General features: G+C 42.6%; 1 protein-coding gene across 1 annotated transcript in view; it reads left to right on the top strand.

Annotated features, from left to right (window-relative positions):
* The window catches only part of LOC135207332 (attractin-like), a 135132-nt gene that overhangs the window by 62417 nt on the left and 50600 nt on the right, over window positions 1-22115 (top strand). Inside the window, 3 exon segments of the mRNA XM_064239032.1 lie at window positions 13429-13740; window positions 15218-15356; window positions 15787-15984. Coding sequence (XP_064095102.1) covers window positions 13429-13740; window positions 15218-15356; window positions 15787-15984 — 649 coding nt within the window.

Genomic DNA, 22115 nt, shown 5'->3' with positions numbered 1-22115 from the left:
AGTTATGGAAGAAGATACCAAAATTCAAAAAGGGAAATAGAGTTAGGGCTATAAACAATGATACAGGACAAGTAGAAGAATGGACTATTTTAGGTCTTGCAGGAAAAAGATCAAGCCAAGCATGGGCTGATTCGTACAATATACGAGACTCACAGTCAGGTGACAAAGGGTGGGTTAACTTGAGGGATTATAGTCAGGTAGAAAAAATTGAAGATGAAGAGGAGGTGTTGCTGGGATTTGAAAATAGAAGCATAATGGAAGCTAAAGAAAAAGAAACTTCTAAGTTGGAGAGATAACCAGGTTATATGAGGAGGTAAATGATGTTGGACAAAAAGCTATATCTACAAGATGGATAGTAACTGAAAAGATAAAAGGGGGGGAAAGGATATGTAAAGCAAGATTGGTAGCTAGAGGGTTTGAAGAAGAAATGGCTGAGTGGGAAAAGGATGCTCCCACATGCAATGCTGAAATTTTAAAATTCTGTCTAACCATAATAAAGGTGAAAAATTGGAATTGTTATACATTGGATGTCAAAACTGCATATTTACAAGGTGACGAGATACAAAGAGAAGTGTACTTGAAGCCACCAAGGGAAGATGGTTGGAGGGGATTATGGAAGTTGAAGAAAACAGTCTATGGGCTCAAGGATGCAGCAAAAGCATGGTATTGTAAAGTGGTGAAAGTAGTGAAGGAGCTTCAAGGTGAGAGAAGTAGACTAGAACCTAATATATTCTTTTGGAAAAAGAACAATAAATTGGAAGGCATTTGTGTACACACGTAGATGATTTTTGCTACGGAGGAACTGAAGGATTCTTAAAGGAAACGATTGTGAGATTGAAAGGGAAATTGCAAGTAGGAGAACAAGAGAGTAAAAGGTTCAAGTATATAGGAGTAGTAATAGAGCAGAAGGAGAACAGATTTTCCCTTAATCAGTGGCAGTATAAAATTCCATAAGAGAAACCAGAGGTCTAGAAGATATTACGTAATAGAGCTAGAAGATATACGGGTATAGAGTGCTAGAACAAAAAGAGTTACAGAGTACAGATCAGTGGTAGGACAGCTGAATTGGGTATCACTACACACGATGCCAGAAATATCATATGATATAGCGAATTAAGTAAAGCATTTAAAGAAGGAACAACTCAGGAGGATGAAGAAACTTATTAAAATTGGTGAGAAAAAACTAAGAGCATGATGGGCGAAGTACAATAAGTGAGATGGAAAGAAGAAAGGGTTATTGGGAAGCCTATGCAGAGCTTCATTTGGAAACATAGAAGATGGCCATACTCAACTGGGTTATATTATTCTTTCGACAGATGGGAAGAGAGAAGTCCCATATGGTGGAAGTCTAGAAATCCAGGAGAGTGGCAAAATCCACCATTGAGGCTGAAGCCCTGAGTGTTGGGGAAGAATCTGTAGAAGGATGATATATTTCAAGCATTTGTGGGAGGGTTAGTAGTAGGAGGGAGAAATTTAGAAGCCTTGGTTAATACTGATAGTAAAACACTAATGACCGCCGACAAATCGAGCACTGGTGTAAGTAGCAAGAGATTAAAAAAAGGATTTTGACGTAGGAAAAATCTATTCTGGGTGATTGGGCTGTCGCCCTATGAAAAGTATCCTTAATATCATTCTTTCTAGGTAAAATTAGCCTAAAATTACCAGAGAGAAAAACAAAATAAAGAAAATGTCAGTAAAAACTGACTCGCTCACTCTTAAAAAGAAGTGTCGGTATGATATAGGGCGAGTGTGGAACACTACCACGAGACAAAACACCAATTAGAACTTCCCTATCAGAATCCCCCCAAGAGAGAGCCGATACCAACGGGCGTGCAGCCTCTACTACTACTACTAGAGGACGCCACGACAGCAGCGCCCTAGCGGTCATCCTTAATTAAAATAGTAAATACATCTTGTCCTGCAAGGGGGGGAAAAACAAAACCATAAAAAAGGGGGGTTTCATAGGGCGACACGAGCCAATCACCCAGAAATAGATTTTTCCTTCTTCAAAATCCTTTTCTGGGCCTCGCTCGTGTCCGGCCTATGAAAGAGTAACCAGAGAAACAGACAAAGATGGAAAAGGAAACAATGAAAAACAGTTTTAAAATGATGGATATAAAAATATAAGTAAATCAAATACAGCATACAAATTAAAGCACTTAAACTAAACTTTATTTATAACAGTAAAATAATAGAATGTTAGTAAAGCGAAAGTACTTAATGGTAAATAAATAAAATTACAGAGATGCATGTAAAAATAAGGCAAATTTGGGATTTACTTAATTTAGAATACATAATTACAAAATATATATACAATGTGTCCTACCCTAGCATAAAAATTAAGGGTAGGTACACTGAAATCCATCATTAATACAATTAATTCCAAAAATATATACAAACAAAACATAGTGACTGAAGTTTATCACAAAACACAAAATTGGTGAATATACAGACATATTGTGCCTACCCTGGCATAAAAAATAAGGGTAGGTACACCTGAAGTACATATCAGTACAAAAGTGGTTGTCCCTAGCAAAAAAAAATAAGGGACAATCCACTATATGATACAACGGCTAAGGCTATGATGTTGAGTAGCCTGACGATAGGTTTTGAGGCATGTTGGTTGAAAGTAGTAGAAAGGAGACCTGGATCAATACTACAACTACTGAAAAACAGTATCAGGGGGAAACTATGTTTCCCGCTGCTACTGCTGCAAAACTTAAAGATTCCAATTAAGACTTAAATATGCCCGTTAAAGACTGTCGGGGATTTCCATCCAGTATACTTCCTAAGATCCTCAAGTTCATATGTTGGAAATAATTAATTGAGGTGGCTACTCCCCTGATATCATGTGCTTTTGGAATGGACTCAGGGTTTGGCTTGTTTAAATGAAGTAAAAGGATTTGCTGTCTAATGCCTTTAACTGATAAAGTACCACCTTTTTCTCTCCCATAAAGAGAGCACCTGAGGGATCTAGAAGAAGTACGAGAAAGGAAAGGCTCTAAGAGTTGATACTGGGCAGATAGAGAAGGATGTGGAGTGGGATTAACCTTCCAAGGAGCCCACCTTGCAAGAGGATCTTCATTTTTAGCTAAAAAGCTACGATCCGGAGCAAGTAGAACTTCTCCTGATGGGAGGAATTCCCACATTGGACCGCATCCCTGGATTAGAGCCGACAGTTTCTGAATTCTAGCTCCTGAGGGCTAGGCTTAATAAGAATAATGTCTTCCTCAGGAGCATAATGAACGTACAAGATGAGTTTGTCAGTATCTGAAGCTTATTTGAGGGGACATCATTTAAGAACCATGAAAAACTGTAGTAGGCCTCTGAGAAGGTCTAAGTCTAGCACAGGCTTTAGGGATAGAGTGAAATAAGATTCAGTCAAATCTATCTGAAAACCTACTTGAAAGATTTTCTTCAAAGCGATTTGTGAGTGGTAATCGTGCTAGCTGCTAAAACCTTTTTCAAAAAACAAGGGATCTGAAAAAGGATATAGCCAAATTAACTGTCATGGTTGTTGTGTTTTCGATTCTCTCAAGAAAGATGCTAACTTTTTAACAGCTGAGTCATATTGTCTAATGGTTGACTCTCTCTTATCTGATTCTAGAAGAGAATGTTCTGTGGATCAATGTCAGCATCTTTATTAGCCGCAAACTTCATGAAGTCCATAAAGTTAGGGTCTGGAGAGTTCTTGAGGAAGCGAACACAGTCCTCATTTGGTACTGATTATTGTGACAGTTTTGGGATTGGGGATCCGTTGAGGTCGGAGACCCAATTCCAAAAGAAAAGAGGATACCAGTTGCCTCTTGGGCCAATCCGTGCAATCAGAGCTACTATCCTTGAAAAGACCTTAGTTTGTCTAGGACTTTCAAGAGAAGATTCACTGGAGGAAAAATATAAATCCTTCCTCCACTGATTCCAATCTAACGACAGGGCGTCCGTGGCATAAGCCAGAGGTCCAGGGTTTGGGGGCCACATAGCAAGGGAGCTTGTTTGGTTCGCTTGCTTGTTGAGGCGAAGAGATCCACTTGGAGAACTGGGACTCTCCGGCTTACACCCACCTGGAATGACCCGACGTCCAGAGACCACTCTGATTCCAGAGGAACTGACCGGGGACAGGGGCGTCTGCTATTACATTTCAATTTTTACTCCTGCCAGGTGAGGTGGCAGGGACAGATGCCATTTGGGTTTGTTTTTTGCTAATGCAAAGATGGCTATCATGACATGGTTCACATGCTTGGATTTGGACCCTCCTCTGTTGATGCAGTGAACTACCACTGCACGTCCAAAAACTTAGCCTTAGATGAGACTTCTCGGGGGGAAGGGGGAAGCAGTCTCTTCAGAGTAAGAAAATACTGCCATTGTTCCTAACCAGTTTTATGTGGAGCTGGCGAAATTGAACTGACCAAGTCCCCATGAAACCTGTTTGAACTGAGAGTATCCCCCCCACCCGGACAGGGAAGCATCCGTGTGAATGGTTTAACCACTGGGAGGGGATATTGAAGGGGTACCTTCTTGGCTAAGTTCTTTACTTTTGACCAAAGGCCGTAGTTTGGTTGCGGAGGATCCTTGGAATTACTGACAAAACTTGTCTCGATATTTGGAGGTTTGCTCCTGACCGCCAAATTCGATTTATATCTTTCAGCCTTGCTTTCAGAAGGATATCTGTTACCGAAGCAAACTGAAGAGACCTAGGATTCTCTCCCTGGGTTTCTTCTTGATGTCTGTTTGCATTTGAGGAATTCCTGACAGATTTGCTATTTCCTTCCGTTTGGCTACTGGAATTGATAGATTGTGGGAAGACAAAAATCCCATTGATTCCTAGCCACTGAAAATGAGATTCCGGAGTAATCTGGATTTCGTTTTGTTTATCTGGAACCCCAGATGTTCCAGAAAGTGAACTATCTTTTTGGTAGCTTCGAGACATTCCTCGACTGTTGGTGCCCAGATCAACCAATCGTCGAGGTATGCCGCTACCATGATTCCCTGAGCTCTCATTGTTTGTACAACCAACTTCTGCTATCTTTGTGAATACCCTGGGGGCTACATCAGACCGAAGGGCATCAACCTCTGAATGAGAATGTCTGATTTCCTAGCCTGAATCCTAGGAATGGGCGGAAGTGCCTGGCTATAGGGATATGATAGTATGCGTCTGTAAGATCGATGGAGCATGTGACGGCTCCACGCGGAAAGTAGGGTCCTTACTTGCGAGAGGGTAAGCATCTTGAAACTTGTCGCAGCGAATGAAAGAGTTTAGCTTTGACAAGTCTAAGATTACCCTTCTTTTTGTTGAGCCTTTCTTTGGCACGCTGAATAAGCGCCCTTGAAATTTTAGATGTTTGACTCTCGCAATAGCTCCTTTCTGAAGGAGTTCTTCCGCGTAATCTATCAATTCCTTTGACGGTACCTGATGAAATTATTTGATTGGAGGGGGATCTTTGATCCAACTCCAGCCTAATCCTTTGGACACTATGCTCTGTGCCCAATTGCTGAACCCCCACCTGTGGCGGAAGAGGAACAGCCTCCCTCCTACCTGGGGAGCCTCATTGCTGATGGGCGGGTTGGCCACCACGCCCTCCTCTGAACTGGCCTACTCCTCGTGCCCCTTCCTGCGCCACGCTGACGAAAGTAAACCTCTCGCCCTACCCTCGGTTGAGAGTAGCCTTGAGCCTCATAAGCAGGGTTAAAGGCCGGCGAGATAGCGTAGGAAGTAGATGGTTGAGATTGCTGGGGCACCAGGAGGAAAGGTTGGGTCTGTTTAGATGTGGAAGGTTGTCCCTGTTGGGTAACTGGGACTGCCTGCACAAACTGCTGCTGATGTTGAAGTTTTTTATAAGGCTGGAACCTCTTACCAGGCCTTCTTTGGTTTCTTGCCAGCAGTGGGAACGGATTCCTGTTTCCTCTTAGAGGAAATACCCCACCTAGCTCTAAGGCTCTGGTTGAGTCTAGCAGCTTCGTGGTGGACTTCGTTCACTGCGGACTCTGGGAAGAGATCCGCTCCCCACATGCTCGCAGCCAAGAGTCTATTAGGCTCATGCCTGATAGTGCACTCTTGAAGGACATGCTTCCGGCAGTTCCTCCTGGCTTGGAAGAAGTCAAAAGCGTCTGACAGAACCGTCTGAAACTGAGATTTCGCCAGAATCTTGAACAGCGGTTCCGTAGCGTAGGAAAGAGCAGCCATTTCCGTAACGATGAGAGAGTTGAGGGACCTGCCAAACCTAGTTCGCGCATCGAACTCTGCCTGGATTAGGGAATCCGGCAGCCTAGGTAATTTCTCACCGAACTGGTCCATGGCGCAGTCCGGCTTGAGTTTACCCACGTGAATGTAGCTGGCAGGTTTTTCCCACAACTCTCCGAAGGCGGGGAAGAGTGGAGAAGTAGACTCCGACTCCCTCAACTGTGGAATGGGCTCATCCTTGAGGACTGCCTGAAGAGCCTTCTCCACCAATTTCGTGGCGAACGGAAGAGAGACCTCCTCTTCCGTCGCGAAAATAGTGAAGGGACTCTTGTAGGCCTGGAGTTTAGTGTTAGTACACTCCCAGTCCTCAAGGCAGTGAACCCATTCTCGCTGGGCGTGATCTCTACTGTAGAGAACTGACTCCTTCGAGATCTTGTCCTCTCTCGTGAGAGCCGTTGGCGTCAGCCTAGCATACCCCATGAAAGGCTGCGTCAGACCCGGAGGGTAGAACTCGAAGTCCTCAATCCTTCGAGTACCAAACTCCGGGATCGAAATCATCCCGTCCTTAAAAGGAGCGTAGGCCGCTACTCTCCATGGATTCTCCATAGAGAAAGCTGGCAAGGAGTCGTAAGGCGGAAGTTGGAGAATCCCCGTGCTAGATGCAGGGGAGACTGGGGGAGGAGCCTGAGTTAGCCCAGCCACTCGGTCCTCATTCTCTTCTCATTCTATTAGAGAGGTCCTGGATAGACTGTCCAGTTTGAGACAGACTGTTCGATAATTGCGCGAACATCGCTCAAAACGTGTTCCCAATGCTGAAATTTGGGAACCTACCAGCACCCCTACCTGTTCCATCATCCCTGGTGAGACAGCAGAGGGAAGCAGGTGCTGGTGCTTGCCACCCTGCCGGCATAGCCGGAGAGGAGGCAGCGGAGGCGGGAGAAGGCAGTGACTCGGTGTAGCGCGAGCCTTCTCCTTCGAAGCCTTGCTTCTGGAGCTCTTCGACTGGGAAGAGCTCGGCTTAGCCTTCACCGCAATCGGCGTATGAAGTCGACGACTTCCTGGCCGAAGAAGACGAAGACGACTTCCTAGAAGTCGACTTAGACAAGGTCTTCGGTTCTCTCTTTTCTTCTCCTTAGGAGGTACAGAGAGAGCTGAGGGCGGCTAGGGATCTCGGATCCCGCAAAGCCTTGGAAAGAGGCGGAAGAAGAAGGGACAGGAGAAGATCCAGGAGCGCCCAAGGAAAGACCTTGGGCGCCCGACAAACCCTACCTCAACCAACAAATCCTCGCTAACTACCGCCATTGGGCTCAGGTTCAGGTCCAGGGCAGCGACGTCCGGAACCGACTCCTGGGATGCTACGACCCCGAAACGATTGCTGGAGGTCTTGCTGGATGGAGGCTATCAATGGGCAGCGGACAAGGGGTCGACGTAGCCCGTCGACTTGCCGCGGGGAAGATCTGGATGGCCAGCTTCCTATCTAAGATGTAGGGATGGCCCTTGGCGGCGTTTTTCCCAAAGCCGCACCACCCACGCTTTCAGGGTGGCGAGGGCGACTTCCCTCACGACCGCTAGCTGAAAGAAAGGTGAGATTAGCTACCAATTGTGGACAGGGTTAACAAACTTACGACTAGAAGTTGTTAGTAAAATCATAAGTAAGCCTATAATGGACATACCCCATCTCCCAGCTGACCGACCAGGTCGTAGCATATAGCGCAGGCTTCGGGGTGCCAGACGATCGTCTCATTGTACGACGTGGGCACACGGGGCGTGAGACCTGCACTCGTCATGTCCACAGGGGTCGTAGAGCGTCGCATTACAGCTGGGACCTGGCAGTTTGGTAGCCTGTTTAAGTGAAAAAGTACATGAGTACAGAGTAAACACTTACGCCTAACATATGCTCCGTTGGTGCCGGAGCGATAAAGTTAGATAAAACCAGAGCCCCGCTAAAATACGTGTGGTAACCAGGTTGGAAGATAGGCTATGGCTCCGCCAATGGCGGAGGCACAAGAATCAACCAACTAGGAGTGGTGGTAACCTGGAAACCACGACGGACAATGGCGGGATGGTTGATAAAAAATAAAAAAATTATTATACACACCAATCATGTTAAAATATCTTATAATTAGGGTATATATCCTTAAAATAACAAAATTAAAACAACTTCTCTTACCACCCGTCTACTATGAAGAGTGCGTAGGTAGGTAAGCTCCCTTCCGGTAGCGGGGGAGAGATATAAGGATATAGTAGGCAAGCAACCGACCACTCATAGCGCCCACCCTGCCCGCTAGCGGAGCCAATATCCTATAAACCAAAGGGGCCCCGGCTGCGAACGGAAGGCTCCTTACGTATCTGGAGGGAGGTGGCTGAGCAATGGGGAGGGGGGAGGAAGGTCCCGGCGAAAACTACGGCGGGGAAACGCGAGAAAAGGGGGGAGGGATGGCCATACTCCTCCCCGCCTCACCAACTAACCCGCATGGAGACACCCGGTACCTCATAGTGGTCGTCCTATACCCCTGCTGGGGGGACCCCCCGGTCACCTCCGAGAGTGTGAGAGAAGGCGATGAGGTTGTTATAACAACCAAGGGGTCCCCCAGCCCTCCCTACATCAAGAGAGGGAAGGGAAGGGGGCAGGGTAAGGTGCTATAGGACACGTGACGCAAGTGGCCTAGGCCGCGAGCAACACAACCGTGGTAGGGCACGTGAACCAAGCTGTACCAATATGTGGAACAAGCACCTAGGCTAGCCTAACACCCTAAATAATAAAAATACATCGAAAGGAGGAAGAGACACTTTTAGTAAAAGAGAAAGAAGCCAGGAGGAGGCAGACTGTTCCGAGAAACAGGAGCCTACTCGGAGCCAGCGATAGCCGATGTAGAGCAAGAGCCGGGATGCTGGCCGAAATAAAATAATAGCCCTAAATACCAAGCTAAGAGAATGGTAGGAGGGCTGAACTAGCTAAAACTCGATGTAACAAACAATGAATGTGATAAAGTAAGCCCATAAGCATAAGAAGTCCCAGTATGGAGGACCGGGAATTCTTACGAGGCGGCATGGCCGCCACGAGACAACGGGGAACCGTATATGACCTATAAAAAGGAAAAATACTGGGGTACCGCGGAAGAACAAAAAAAAATACGGTAAAATGTTACTTATGAAGTTACTTAACTTAGCCGTGGCAATTGCAGAGCGTTCCATGATGAAGATGCGGATAAATCGCAAGAAAAGCACAAGCACAAGAAAATGGCGACTTGTCGCTGGCGCTAAAAAATAAGGATGACCGCTAGGGGCGCTGCTGTCCGTGGCGTCCTCTATAGTAGTAGTAGTAGAGGCTGCATCGCCCGTTGGTATCGGCTCTCTCTTGGGGGGATTCTGATAGGGAAGTTCTAATTGGTGTTTGTCTCGTGGTAGTGTTCCACACTCGCCCTATATCATACCGACACTTCTTTTTAAGAGTGAGCGAGTCAGTTTACTGACATTTTCTTAATTTTGTTTTTCTCTGGTAATTTTAGCTAATTTTACCTAGAAAGAATGATATTAAGGATACTTTCATAGGCCGACACGAGCTGAGCCCAGAAATAGATATTGCTGCAATAAGGGAAACCATTGAATCCGGGGAAATAAAGGAGGTGAGATGGATAAAAGGAAAGGAGCAAGTGGCTGATGTATTAACTAAAGCAGGATTTCAGGGGAATGTATTAGAAATTATGTAGAGGGTAAAGAGTTGGAGGACGAAGGAAATTAAGAGGGAATACTAGGTTAGGAAACAGTCGGAGGGGAGGGAGAAAGAGATAAGTGTGATTATATATTGTATAATTGTTATGGGTATAGATAAGTGTGATTATTATAATTGTTATAATTGTTATGGGTATTTTATGCATTGTTGAAATATGGTGGGTGTCCTATATATAGACAACATGTGGTAGATTCTAGAAGGTGTCTGTTTGATGTATTTAAGTTGTGTTGTGACGTCATAGGCTGTGACGTCATAGACAAGATGGCGGCGGCGTCGGCAGGATGTAAACAATAACAACGGGGCAGTAGAAAGCACGTGTTGGTGGTGTGTGGTTGGTAGGGGAGAGCTCTCTGTCTGGTAGGAGTTGTTTTTTGGGTCGTAAGTCTTGTGGTGCTGGTGTTTTAAGGTGATTTCTGGAGTGTACTGGAGTTGGAGAAAGCGTACAGGTGGGTAGATTATTCATTTTTATAGAGAAAGAAAGGAGTTAGGCTAGGCCAAAATTCAAACCCCCCCCCCAACAAGGGGGGGGAGTGGAAGCCAACAAGAGACAAACCCACTTCATATTGGCTCTTGCAATAGGAAAAAGTTCTTGCTTGCTAGTTTTAAGAGGTACGCTGGCCTCCCTCTTATAACATGGCCTCCCTCTTATAACATGGGTCCAGAGGTCTGACCATTGATCCTGCTGTACATAACCCCGATCATTGGGCAGAGGCTAGGATCCCTCCCTCTGCTCTTACGACCAGGGAGGGAACCAAGGCTGGATGATCACCAGTCTGTTCATTGATTCAGATTCCACCCACCAAGAAGTGAGTCTTCCTATTGTTAAAGGACCGATGGTTTGTATTACGTTTCAGAACAAATAACAATTTGTCGAAAATTGTATTTTTCCCAACTACAAAACTGAGGTCCTTTACACATAGTCCCACCTCATGCCACCCCTCGCATTGTTTTTTCCTGGGCCTAAAGCAAAGTGGTTCTTCACCTCCCAGTCGCGCGGTGCGCTGACTGTCGGACACGCAGTTAACTACTGAACTCCCTGGTTCAAAGCTTACGACTGGTTCCAGCTGCCGCAAGTTACATTCCTATTGTTAAAGGACCTCAGGTTTGTATAGTTAGGAAAAATACAATTTTCGACAAATTGTTATATTAACCCCATCTGTTAAGATCTTATCTTCATGAAAGTTAAATTGCAGTTTTAGTGTTCAAGACCAGCAGAGTTTGTGAATTTATTTTTTTAATGATAGATATTAGTATGTGTTTGAATTTTGTTTTTCAAACTTATTGAATGGATGCGAGTTCAGTTTTGATTTGGAGTTCAGATCCCAAAATTACTTGAGCATTACTAATCCTTGAATATAGGCTAGAATGTTCCAGGTAGATTATCTTCTTTCCTCACAAAAGGTGTCACATGCACTTCTTAGTTAGAGCATCCTATCTTTCTGATGTTGAATGATCTTTAGTTACACTATAGTTCTACAGTATTTACAGAATTTGCCACTCTACTTAGGTGTTTTTCAATGCATGTTTTAATCACATTAAAAAAATTTCCACAAGTTGGGTTCTTTTTCTAGTCTTATTTTTTCATGACTTGAAAGTTTTTTGTTTTACTTTTGCACATTTTTATGCAAATACAAAATTGTATTTTTTTGAAAGTACAAACCCTTATTTTATGTAAGCCTTAAGTAGTAGTAGTAGTAGTTAGTTATATAGTTGACTCTTAACTGTACTAGCTGGTGAGTTTAATTTAATGGGTGGAAGATGAGGAATGGACATAACTTGATAGTTAATTAACTTTTATAACATTTTCATTTAATAATTTACTAAGGATTGGGTATTTACTTTATAATGATTCTGGCTATCACAAATTATTGTAATGCCAAGTGCTTAGACCCAGAGGCTTTTGTTCTCTATATTGAAGAAGTGTGGAGTGGCATCCATGTCACTGATAAGGATGTTAAGGGTCAAGTTCAAGAAATTCTGTACTGTAACCTGAATGCATTATGCTTTTTTGTCATTGTTTATATTTTGTAATCATCCGTTACAATAAATAAATTTATCTTATGTCTTAAAACAGCAAAATGATACTCAGATCCTAAAGTTTCATATTGTATTCATAACAGATGTAGTTTAAGATTTGAAACTCATGACATGGTTGAGTGTGAATAAATAGCCTGCTGATTATCTGGCATTTGTAAGTTGGTATTGGTATGTCGTCAAAAGTGGTAGTACTTTAGATTAGATATGTCCTCATAGATTCTCAGTCTATCAGTCATGGTGGTTGTAAACCAAAGTCTAGTGGTACACTATGTTCACTGTTGTTTGCTGAATATATTGCCTTTAAAAAATTTTTTTTTTTTTTATTTTTTTTTTTTTTTTACTTCATAGTTTATTGCTTTTTTGGATGGGTAGTGTAGGTTATTGCTTTTTTGGATGGGTAGTTGTAGGTACTTGAGGGGGATTTCTTTAAGGTCGTTGTTGTTGGTCGATTCTTGTGACTTGCTTAAAGTTCCCATAAAGGAAAAGTTAGGTACTGATGGAAAGCACTGAAAATTGTCTCCTCTATTTGCATATCACTAGGACTTTCATGACATGATCCAATGAGAAATAACAAGAAAAAATTTCAAGTTTTCCTTCCAACTGAACAATACATTGTACTCTACTACTATTGTGAGGCACAGATAAACAAACAAAAGCTTGGGATGGTGCTTCACCAATCTTTCTCCTGTAGTATTGAGATATTCAAAATGTTTCTCTCTGCTCAAACCATCTTGGATATTTTGGATACAAAAGTTTGTTTTGATGTCATGGTATATGGATATTTTTATGCATTTGTGATCAGATAGCTTACTTTGTCAATATTTTTTGGGTTGTAACATTTGACAGTTTGGATCTGGTGAAAGTGATGTTGCTAATGGAAAAAAATTGCAGCATACCTTTTTTGTAAATGCTTTGTACTTGAGATACCTTGAATCTATTTTGCTGCCTTATGGTCCCTTAAAACTTATTCTATGTGGGTTGCAAAAGCTTTTGTTTTATTTATTTGATAGAGTATGAAGCAAAAATGCAAGGCTAAGAAATTCTCTCCTTCCAGAAAGCATGTTATGAATGTGGTGGCCCCACCCAGTTTACATGCTTACATGCTAGTGAATGGGTAGCCAGACTGTTTATATTTAACAACGCTATCTTAACCTTGATGGCAGGATGAGAATGCTCGAATATGTGAAGTTTGTCCATAGATTTAGGTGTTTGTAGCTTTTGATTACTCGTCCACTGCTGCAGTGATTCCCCAGGGAAGGGAATTAATAAATTTCTAGTTAACTGTCATTGTAATTTTCTCAGTTCTTTTATAATTTTATCATACTGGAACAGAAAGATTATAGTTACCAAACAAGTCTGTTAGGAGCACAATAGTAAATTGTTTAAAAGACTGAATATCGAGCAAATTTCCATTCGTCGAATCATGAATTTTTCAAAATAATTGTCATTGGTATTGACTTAATCATTTTCTTTCACACAGGCTGTTGTTAGTGGGGAAGGTTGTGAAGATACCCAGAGGTCAAAATGCAAATCCCTTGATACGTGCCCTTTATGCCATGCTCACCAGTACTGTGACTGGGAAAATAATCAATGTGATGTTACTCACAATGGAACAAAAGTCACACTGGAATCGCCTGCAGCAGCAGAACCTGAACCCAACTTGCCTGGACTAGAGCAAAGTGAACACCGCAGAGCATTTGGTAGTGGAACAAGCAATGCCCTTCATTCCCATAGGCCCTGTGAACCAACATGTGCACAGAGGACCTCCTGTAAAAATTGTACTGAAACTAAAGTAAGTTAGCATGGAATAAATATTTTACATTTGTAATGACTTTACCAAAGGTATCATGGGAATCTGTTTGTAAAAACTGTTGATTTCTGTTTTAATTAGTTTTCTAATGTTATGTTTTTAACAAATACTTATAGGCTTTAGGTTCTATAATATTGTTGTGAAGTTTATAAGTAATAGGGAATCTTATAGTACTTTTCTCTTGTGCAGTCCAGTAGAGTTAATTTTACATGTAGAATATTGTGAATTTCCTTTGAGGTACTTATAGATAGGGTTTGGGTTAAGTGGATAAAATGACTAGGGATTACTGCTGTCTTTTGTGTATTTCACAGCACAGTAGAATCTCAATACATTTTCCTTTGCATTCCCTGTCTTTTGTCAAATGTGCACACTCACATGCTCTCTGCACTTTTGTTTTCTTAAAACTTTGTCAAACAACTTTCTCTTGTTTCTTTCATTTGTCATCAGGTATCATGAAGTAAAGATGCCTGGCTTTGGCAAAAGTTCTTGTCTGGGTGAAATGATGGCTAGTTTTCTTGGCATCTTCAGTGTATATTTCTAACTCTTTTGAAATTTCTGCCATCCATTACCCTGCTCCAATTCACTCTTGTTTTTTAAGGCCATTTAAAGTACTAGACTTTGCTAGTGTTTGTTTCTTTACAAAAGCTTTGACATCTTTCCATAATTTTGCAAGATCCAAATAGGATAATCAGGGACTGGAAAAGAAAAAAGCCTTCCTTACTATGATCCCATCTCCCATTCATAAAGAATTAGATTTGCTGAATGTGGGATGACCACTGTTTCACAAGGTAGTACCAGTCATCAGTATTTGGAAATAGCAATCATAGATATAGATATAACAAGTCATAAGAAAACAACAAAATTTGAAAGAATTATAAGTAATAATATGAAACAGATGAAGAAAATAAAAAGAAAGATAATTAGATTTGAACTGTGTATCGAACCCTGCCTCTCATCCCTTTGAGAGCATTCTCATTCATCACATGCTGTCAAATGGAATATGTTCGGAGAAGCTGTGTGACTTCACTAAGGCATTCTCTGATTAGATGACAAATCCTTCTAGTAGTAAGCCCAAAGGGATTAGAAATGTGACTTACCAATCATATAAAACTGCTGTGAAATAATAAGAAAATATTTATTTCTTTGGAGTTTAAATATTCTGGTTTCTTTGTGTATACTACATACAAATGTTTCTTCCATCCACTAACATAGTATGTCTTATTAAGCCCACCTTTGGTAGCATTGAGAATATACCAAAAGGTGGGTATTGAGAACATACCACTACAATTACTATAGTACTTTAGTGTCATAGTTTTGTTCCTTTATAAAATTGCTTGTATAATGAATAAGTACTTTGGGTGAGTTTATTTGTATGTAGTGGATGTCTGTTTTAAATGTACTACTTAACTATTTAAGGGTCCATGTTTGTATATTAAAGAAGCATTTTTGTTTGTTGTAGGGTTCATGTATGTGGTGCTTCAATCAGCGGCGTTGCGTCAATAACAATTCTTATCTTGTTAGTTTTCCGTATGGTCAGTGTAGAGAGTGGACAACTGAGCTGAAGAGATGCCCTAAGTTTGAAAGTGAAAAGGATGTTGGTAAGTGCCTTAAGCAGAGTTCTGAGGGTTAATGGCATGTACGTCAATTATTTCGGACTAGTGGTAATGAACCTTCCAGATTGTTGCAAAGAAGTGCCCTCATTGCATACTTTCATCAGTTATTTATTTTTGTAAAAGCAGTAGTGTGTTATAATTTGAATATTGAATATAGCAAATTACAGGAAAGGAAGTGTCTTTAAATGCTCATTATAAAGTTTTATAGTTCACTGCCCATAGTGTAATGAAAAAGTAGGGTTATACTTAAGCATATAGCAATTTGTACATGCATTATTTTTAACCAGTCCAAAAATGCCCCAGTACATGGCTTAACATGTCAAATTCCTTAAAATAAAATTAAAAGCAATGGGAAATGATCTGTAATTGTATACTGTACAGTAATATGAAATTAATTATATTTCATGTATTTCAGAATATAGTCGTTGTAGTGATCATCAGACCTGTCATGATTGTCAAGCAGATGTAGCATGTGGATGGTGTGATGATGGTAGTGGAACAGGTATTGGAAGTTGTATGGAAGGTGGCCAACGGGGACCTATCAACCCACTTACAAGTGTTACTCAGCCCAGCAAGTGTCCTAGCACTCGTTGGTTCTTCACTCAGTGTCCTTGTGAGTATAGTACACCTGCTAAATTTAAGCTGCAAAATGTAGCTGTAGCTGAGATAACAATGTTCAAGCTTCTAATGACTATAAATGATTGTGCATCGGCAACTTGGATGAACTTCCTCAATTTTGTTTTGCATCAAACTGAACTGTAAAAATAATTGGTGTGAAAAATATTTAAGTCAAAACTACTGGCCATGAAAGAAGACTTTTAACTGTTGTTTTAATTTATATGATGGATGGGATGAAATTTTATCCTCATAGTTATCTTTAAACGGAAATTGATCCCTAAACAAAAATTCATGAATGGTATCGTTGTCCACATTCATGAAAACATTAACAGTGCAAATGGCTCATGATCGCTATTTTGTATTTTATAAAACAATAGTAACATGAGAATACTGTACATACAATATTACTGGTTACAGTGAAGTAAAGCATACCTTTTTTAACCCTTAGAGTGAGACAGGCACTTGTTATAGAAGCGCGAACGTCGACACTGATTTACCACCATAGAAAAATGTTTACCCTTAAAATTACTGGTCCATTTTCTTTGATTTACAATAATAGAAAACCTGATGGCAATATCTAGCACCATCTATTGGTGGTGTCCCAAAACATAACAATAACAAAAGACCTCAATGTTTACGCCCAGCTGGGCAAGAGATGACTTGTATTTTGGTCATTTATTTGTTATAAATTGTATGTTTGTTCATGAAACTTACCTGTCAGATATATATATAGCTGTATTTTCTGAAGTCCGACAGAATTTTAAAAACTTACGACACACGCAGTGGGAGTCAGGTGGTTAGTACCCATTCCCGGCCGCTGGGAGGCGGGTATCAGGAATCATTCCATTTTCTATTCATAATTTTTCTGTCGCCGGTGCTGGAAACACCTGTTCCAGTACTCCGTCTTAGATTTGGAAACTTCATTGCCGCTAAGTATCCTATTGTCTTTTAATTTTAATTTATTTACTTGGATTTGTGGCTAGACATACGCTATCTTAAATTGATTTGAATTTGATTCATTTTTGCATAAGATATCTGAATCTAGTTAGGCTAGTTTCAGAGGGTGTTGTCTGCAAAGATAGGGTGTGGCTACCGAAAGCTTCGGTAGATCCGCACTTGGGTATGCACGAGGGGTAATGAGTCTTGCTTCTTGGTTGAGATTTGTCATGTGAGGAGTGTGAGACTGTCTATTCCCGTAAAGGAAGACGTATGATTCGTATGTACGCAATTAATCAGTAAAACATGTCTAATTCCGTAAGGAAAACGTATGATTCGTATGTACGCAATTAATCAGTAAACAAAGTCAGGTAGTGAACCTGCTAACCTTCCTGTAGACTTTTTTTTTTGCCTAACCCTGTAGTATGGCCTACGGGTTATGAATTTGTCTGCGAGAGGTGATCGCTCTCCTTCATTGTTGTGAAGAGTGCTACTTCTGTTATTGTTTCTCATAACCCTTGTAATGTTGCCTTCGGGCCCTAAACAGTGTCTGTAGAGGTTATTGCCCTTTCTCTAATACTCTTTTCGATTCGTATCTTAGAATCGAAAGTGCTTGCTTTAGAGAGCAATAGCGAAGTGGCTAAGTGCAGTGACAGTGCCCCTTGTGTAGTGGAGGGTGCGTCAGATCGGCCTTATTTCGCCTCTAGGCCGGGACCTCTGCTTGACTCCCAGGACCCGGGGAGAGAGCATGTCGAAAGCCGAAGAAGGGTTACGAGGAAACCCCCACCGATCTGGCGTGCCTTCGGCAGTTTCTGATGAAAATCCCGCCCCCAGACTGCCTAAGTGCGTGCACGTGCACGAATCCTGAAGGATTGCTTCTCGTCCTCCTCCGAAGCGTCCTCCCGCGCAGGGGTTGGAGCTTTCGGAAGGACTCGCGCCCTCTAAATAGAACTTTGTAGAGGAGGACGCTTCACGTCCTCTCTCTCTCTCTCGTTATGCGTTCCAGTGAGAAGTAAGAAGGCGAACGTCGCCCTGATCACGTGTACGTCTTTCCACCGAGAAATATGAAATGGAAGTCTTAGTAGCAGGACGCGAACGCTTTTGAGAGCGGACGTCCGAGTTTTGTTACTGTGAGAATAAGAAGGCGTTCCCTCGCCAGTCGCCCCACGTATTCTCGCACGATCGACCCTTCTCCTGAGACTGTTTCGTGCAGTCGGATTTCTCTCCGAAATGTATCTCGCTTGTTTTGACGCCTGTCAGGAGCGTGACGCTTTTCTGCACGCTTCTTTTGACGCTCGGCTTGGACGGGACGTTCGGATGGACGCCAGGCGCGCGCGGGTGCACGCCAAGCGCGCACCAGTGGACGCCGAGCGCACTCCGCGCGCGCCAGTGGACGCCGAGCGTGCTCGCTGCTCGCCAGTGGACGCCGAGCGTGCTCACTGCTCGCCAGTGGACGCCGAGCGCAGCGCCAGCGCACGCCAGGTGTGTCGTCTGGCTGAACGTTTCTATTGAACTCTTCAAGCTCTTGTTTTACGATTTGGGCCTCAAGAATTTTTACCTCTACCTTCGGTAGATAACCTTATACCTCACATGCAAAGAATGTGAAGTAAGCAGTGCTTCGGAGGAAGCTTAAAGTGAACAGACAACTTCGTCTTCGAAACCCAGCAAGACCTCGGGTTTCGTGAATTCAAGAGATCTCTGTCAATATTTTATTGCTTTTCGCAAGGTGGATGGAGTTAGGAAAGCTCTAGGGAAGATCTCGTTTCTCTACCGCAGTCAAGACTTTGCGATAAGGCAGTTACGGGTTAGGTAAAGGCTCGATGTCCTGCACGTCAGGACTCTCGGCAATGTTCAGTAGGAGTCTTGCAAAGGTACTCATCAAAAAGGACGCTCTTCAGGAAAGCGCAAGATAGGACTTCTTTTGCCATACTGCCAATAAATTTTAAGCTTTAGCAGGCTTTAGTTGTGATACGGGAGAGGAAGCTGGTTGGAGAATTCTTCCTCTTCCCAGGATAATTTTGCAAGCTTTTAGCCCATCTGAAAGGGTTTTTCAGATGATAGGTTTTGTTAGTTCTAGTCGGGACTACGCTGCCGAATTGAACATCGTCGTTCACCCTGCCGTAAGCCTAGTCTCTTAACAGGATTCTTGCCCCCTTCCTCGTTTGAGACGGGAATCGGAAAATAAAATGCTCGACTTCCTGGATTACGTTTTGTCAATTCAGTGACTTTCCCCCATTGACAATATACTATCGTTTTGTCAAGTAAGTGGGTATCCCCTCATTGACAAAATATCTCTTTGTCCCGTAAATGGATTAGTTCTCATTGACAAACATCTCATTAACTTGATATTGCGTAAGCGAATAAGCTCTTATTGACAAGATTCGGAAGAGCTCTCATTCGTCATTCGCAGACTCGTACAAGAAATAGACTTGTAGACTACTCAATGAACGCTTATGTCCAATAACATAAGAAGCTTGAGCTGACTGCTTCGATTCTCTTAAGTTTTGTTCATGAAACTTGCCCTGTCAGATATGTATGTAGCTGTATTTCCGAATTCAGCTATATATATATATATATATCTGCCAGGTAAGTATGAACAAACTTTATTGTATCATAACAATATCATTTTGCTTTGCGTTATTTTATTTCTGGTTGGTTCAAGTCATATACGCTTGCTGTAGTTACCTCTTCGAATGGCAACCGAGAGGTCTATTGTCTATTTTAAGGACATTTAATCGTTACTCCTGCAGCCTTCCAGAGTTTCCGATTTATCTTTTTACCGTTGTATGGTATGTTCTGACGACACAAACGCATCTATATATTTAGCGTTTTCTGTTTCGCCTAAATATACCAGCTTGAGAGTCTACTGCTCAAAAAAATAACGGACCTATTTCTTCGTAGAATAGGGTAGCTGGCAACCCAGACATAAAGTTAAGAGACGACATTCGTAAGCTGCTGGCTGCTGCTGTCACGCTGTCTCTGTCCTCCAGTCCAACTGAGCCACCAGTAACAGATCGTGCGCTGTCATGCGCGGTAGGTTACGTCTCTCTCTCTTGCGGGATTGGCTGACTAACCGTATCTCTGTGCTGGCGGTTACGTCTCTCCTGCGGGATTGACTGACTAACTGTATCTCTGTCCTACAATCACGGACTTTAGCCTAAGATTGAAGGGATTTCTTACGTGAATGAATAAACGTTGCATTCGTTTTGCCTTACTATGTTCACAGAGTTATCTCTTAATCCTTTCGGTGCTCGTTACCGCACGGTATAGAACTACGAGTCTACCGCAACATTGCACTTTTATATGCTCTCCGCTTAGGCAAAGCGCAGCCTTATTAGGGAAGTAAGCATACTCGGGGAGGGAATGGATGAGCTTGCTGGGACCATTTCCTTCCTGAAGAAGTTTTGTTTCCCCGAATAGACTGCAATTAAGATCACAGTTTTTTTCCGACCGGGAAACTGAAATATTATTCAAGATCTAGGAATGATTCTGAACATCTCTCAGTGCGTCTATCACCTGAGGTGATAGAAAGAAGGTGCCGGATATCTGGATAGGGTTTCAAATGTCCTGGATCTTAATCTGAAAGAAGTAAAGCGATTCGGTAGTCCCCTCCAGTCCTCGAAACGAGTTTTTGGGAACCAGTGGTCCAGATCAACTCTGATATTCCACAGCTCTCTCATATCTTAGAAGTATCTTCTCTCGGTCCCTGTTCGAGTTTACGAGAAAGAGCCTATTATAACAACAGGCGTAGAATGTAACGATCCTCTAGAGGTTCGTTACAGGATTGCAAAAGTCCGTACGAATCGTCTCGATCGACGGCAGCAACTATTGACTTCCGAGTGGGAATATTTCTTTAGAAGTAAGTTGAGAGTTGTGGAGACTTTAGGACGCCCTTTCATTCTTCTCTTCGATATGTTGAGGACGAAGAGGCTTCTTCTTCTCTGCTCCCTTATTCTCGATCCGGGATCGGTACCATTAAACGCCATCCTATGATATTGAACGGGGATGGATGTTTAGTCTTTTTTCCCCTTTTTCAATCGCTTAGGAAATGTAATAAGAGGATTTATGACGTCACAGGGAGCGACAATGACGGCTGATCGCCCATGTTGGCCTCAGGATCCTGGATTCACAGAGGTCACATACTTCCTAGTTCACTTTCCAAGGACCTTTTCCGAGAGAGTCGGTCTACTCTAACTCGAAAAGGTACCTATAACCTCTCCGCTCTGAGTCTGACTACGTTCAGACTATCGAGATGTTGACAGGAATAAGATTACCGTCTTCCTTTTCCGTTCAAGAAGAATGGGATAAGCTGGCAGTCACAACTATTAAAGAATACGCAAATATGTTGTTTGACGGCCGGTTTGGGCTCAGAGATTTGCGTCTGTCAAACAACAAAGCCCTTCACGATCTTTGAGTCTGTGAAATCTCGAAACTCGCTCACCATCTACTTTTTGTCTCACCTGTTTTCTCGGAGTCAGACACTCGTGCGAGATCAGGAGACATATAGTAGCCCTGAGTTTCTTGTTGACGAAGTCGGTTGCGTTTATACACCCCCGATGATCGTTTAACATGAGACCAGGTTGGACTGTCAGGCATTCGTCCTTCGGGACTGAATCGCCTTTTTGCTCCTCGCTCCTTTCTCCTGGCACCAGAAGCTCGAGTCAGGAGTAGCTCAGGAGTTGATTCGCTAACGACGTTGGGTTGCGTTGATACACCCCCAAGGTTTGCTTAGCTTGAATCGCCCAGGCAGTCCAAACACTCATCCTTCAGCGAAGAATAGTGCCTTATGGTCTTCAGGGTACAGCCTTGCTGTCCTTGATTCGTCTGACTGGTCAACTGGTCGGTCACTGACGTTAGTACAGACGGACTGACTGTGCATGTCCAGATCGAAGCTTTCAATATGGAACTTAGACATAGTCTGAAGTTCTTGATGTCAAAGCATTCGAACATCTCCTACCGTTAACTTCTTGCATGTGATCAGGAAGGCATTTTTCTAACCACCCTAGATACGACAAAGAGGGTTAGTGAGATTTTAAGCATCGTCACAGTTTTGGCTTTAGAGAACACAAGGCGGTGTGCTCTCTAAGCTTTTCGTTATGGCCTAAGAATGGAAACCCGTTTTGTCCTTGGGCCAGGAGCTTGGAAGCAAGGATGGCACAAGTTAGTGGGCAGGAGCCAGAGAGAGTCCTG

This window comes from Macrobrachium nipponense, chromosome 32 (assembly GCF_015104395.2).
Source record: "Macrobrachium nipponense isolate FS-2020 chromosome 32, ASM1510439v2, whole genome shotgun sequence".
In the NCBI taxonomy this organism is placed as follows: Eukaryota; Metazoa; Arthropoda; class Malacostraca; order Decapoda; family Palaemonidae; genus Macrobrachium; species Macrobrachium nipponense.
This window is presented reverse-complemented; position numbering and strand designations above follow the sequence as displayed.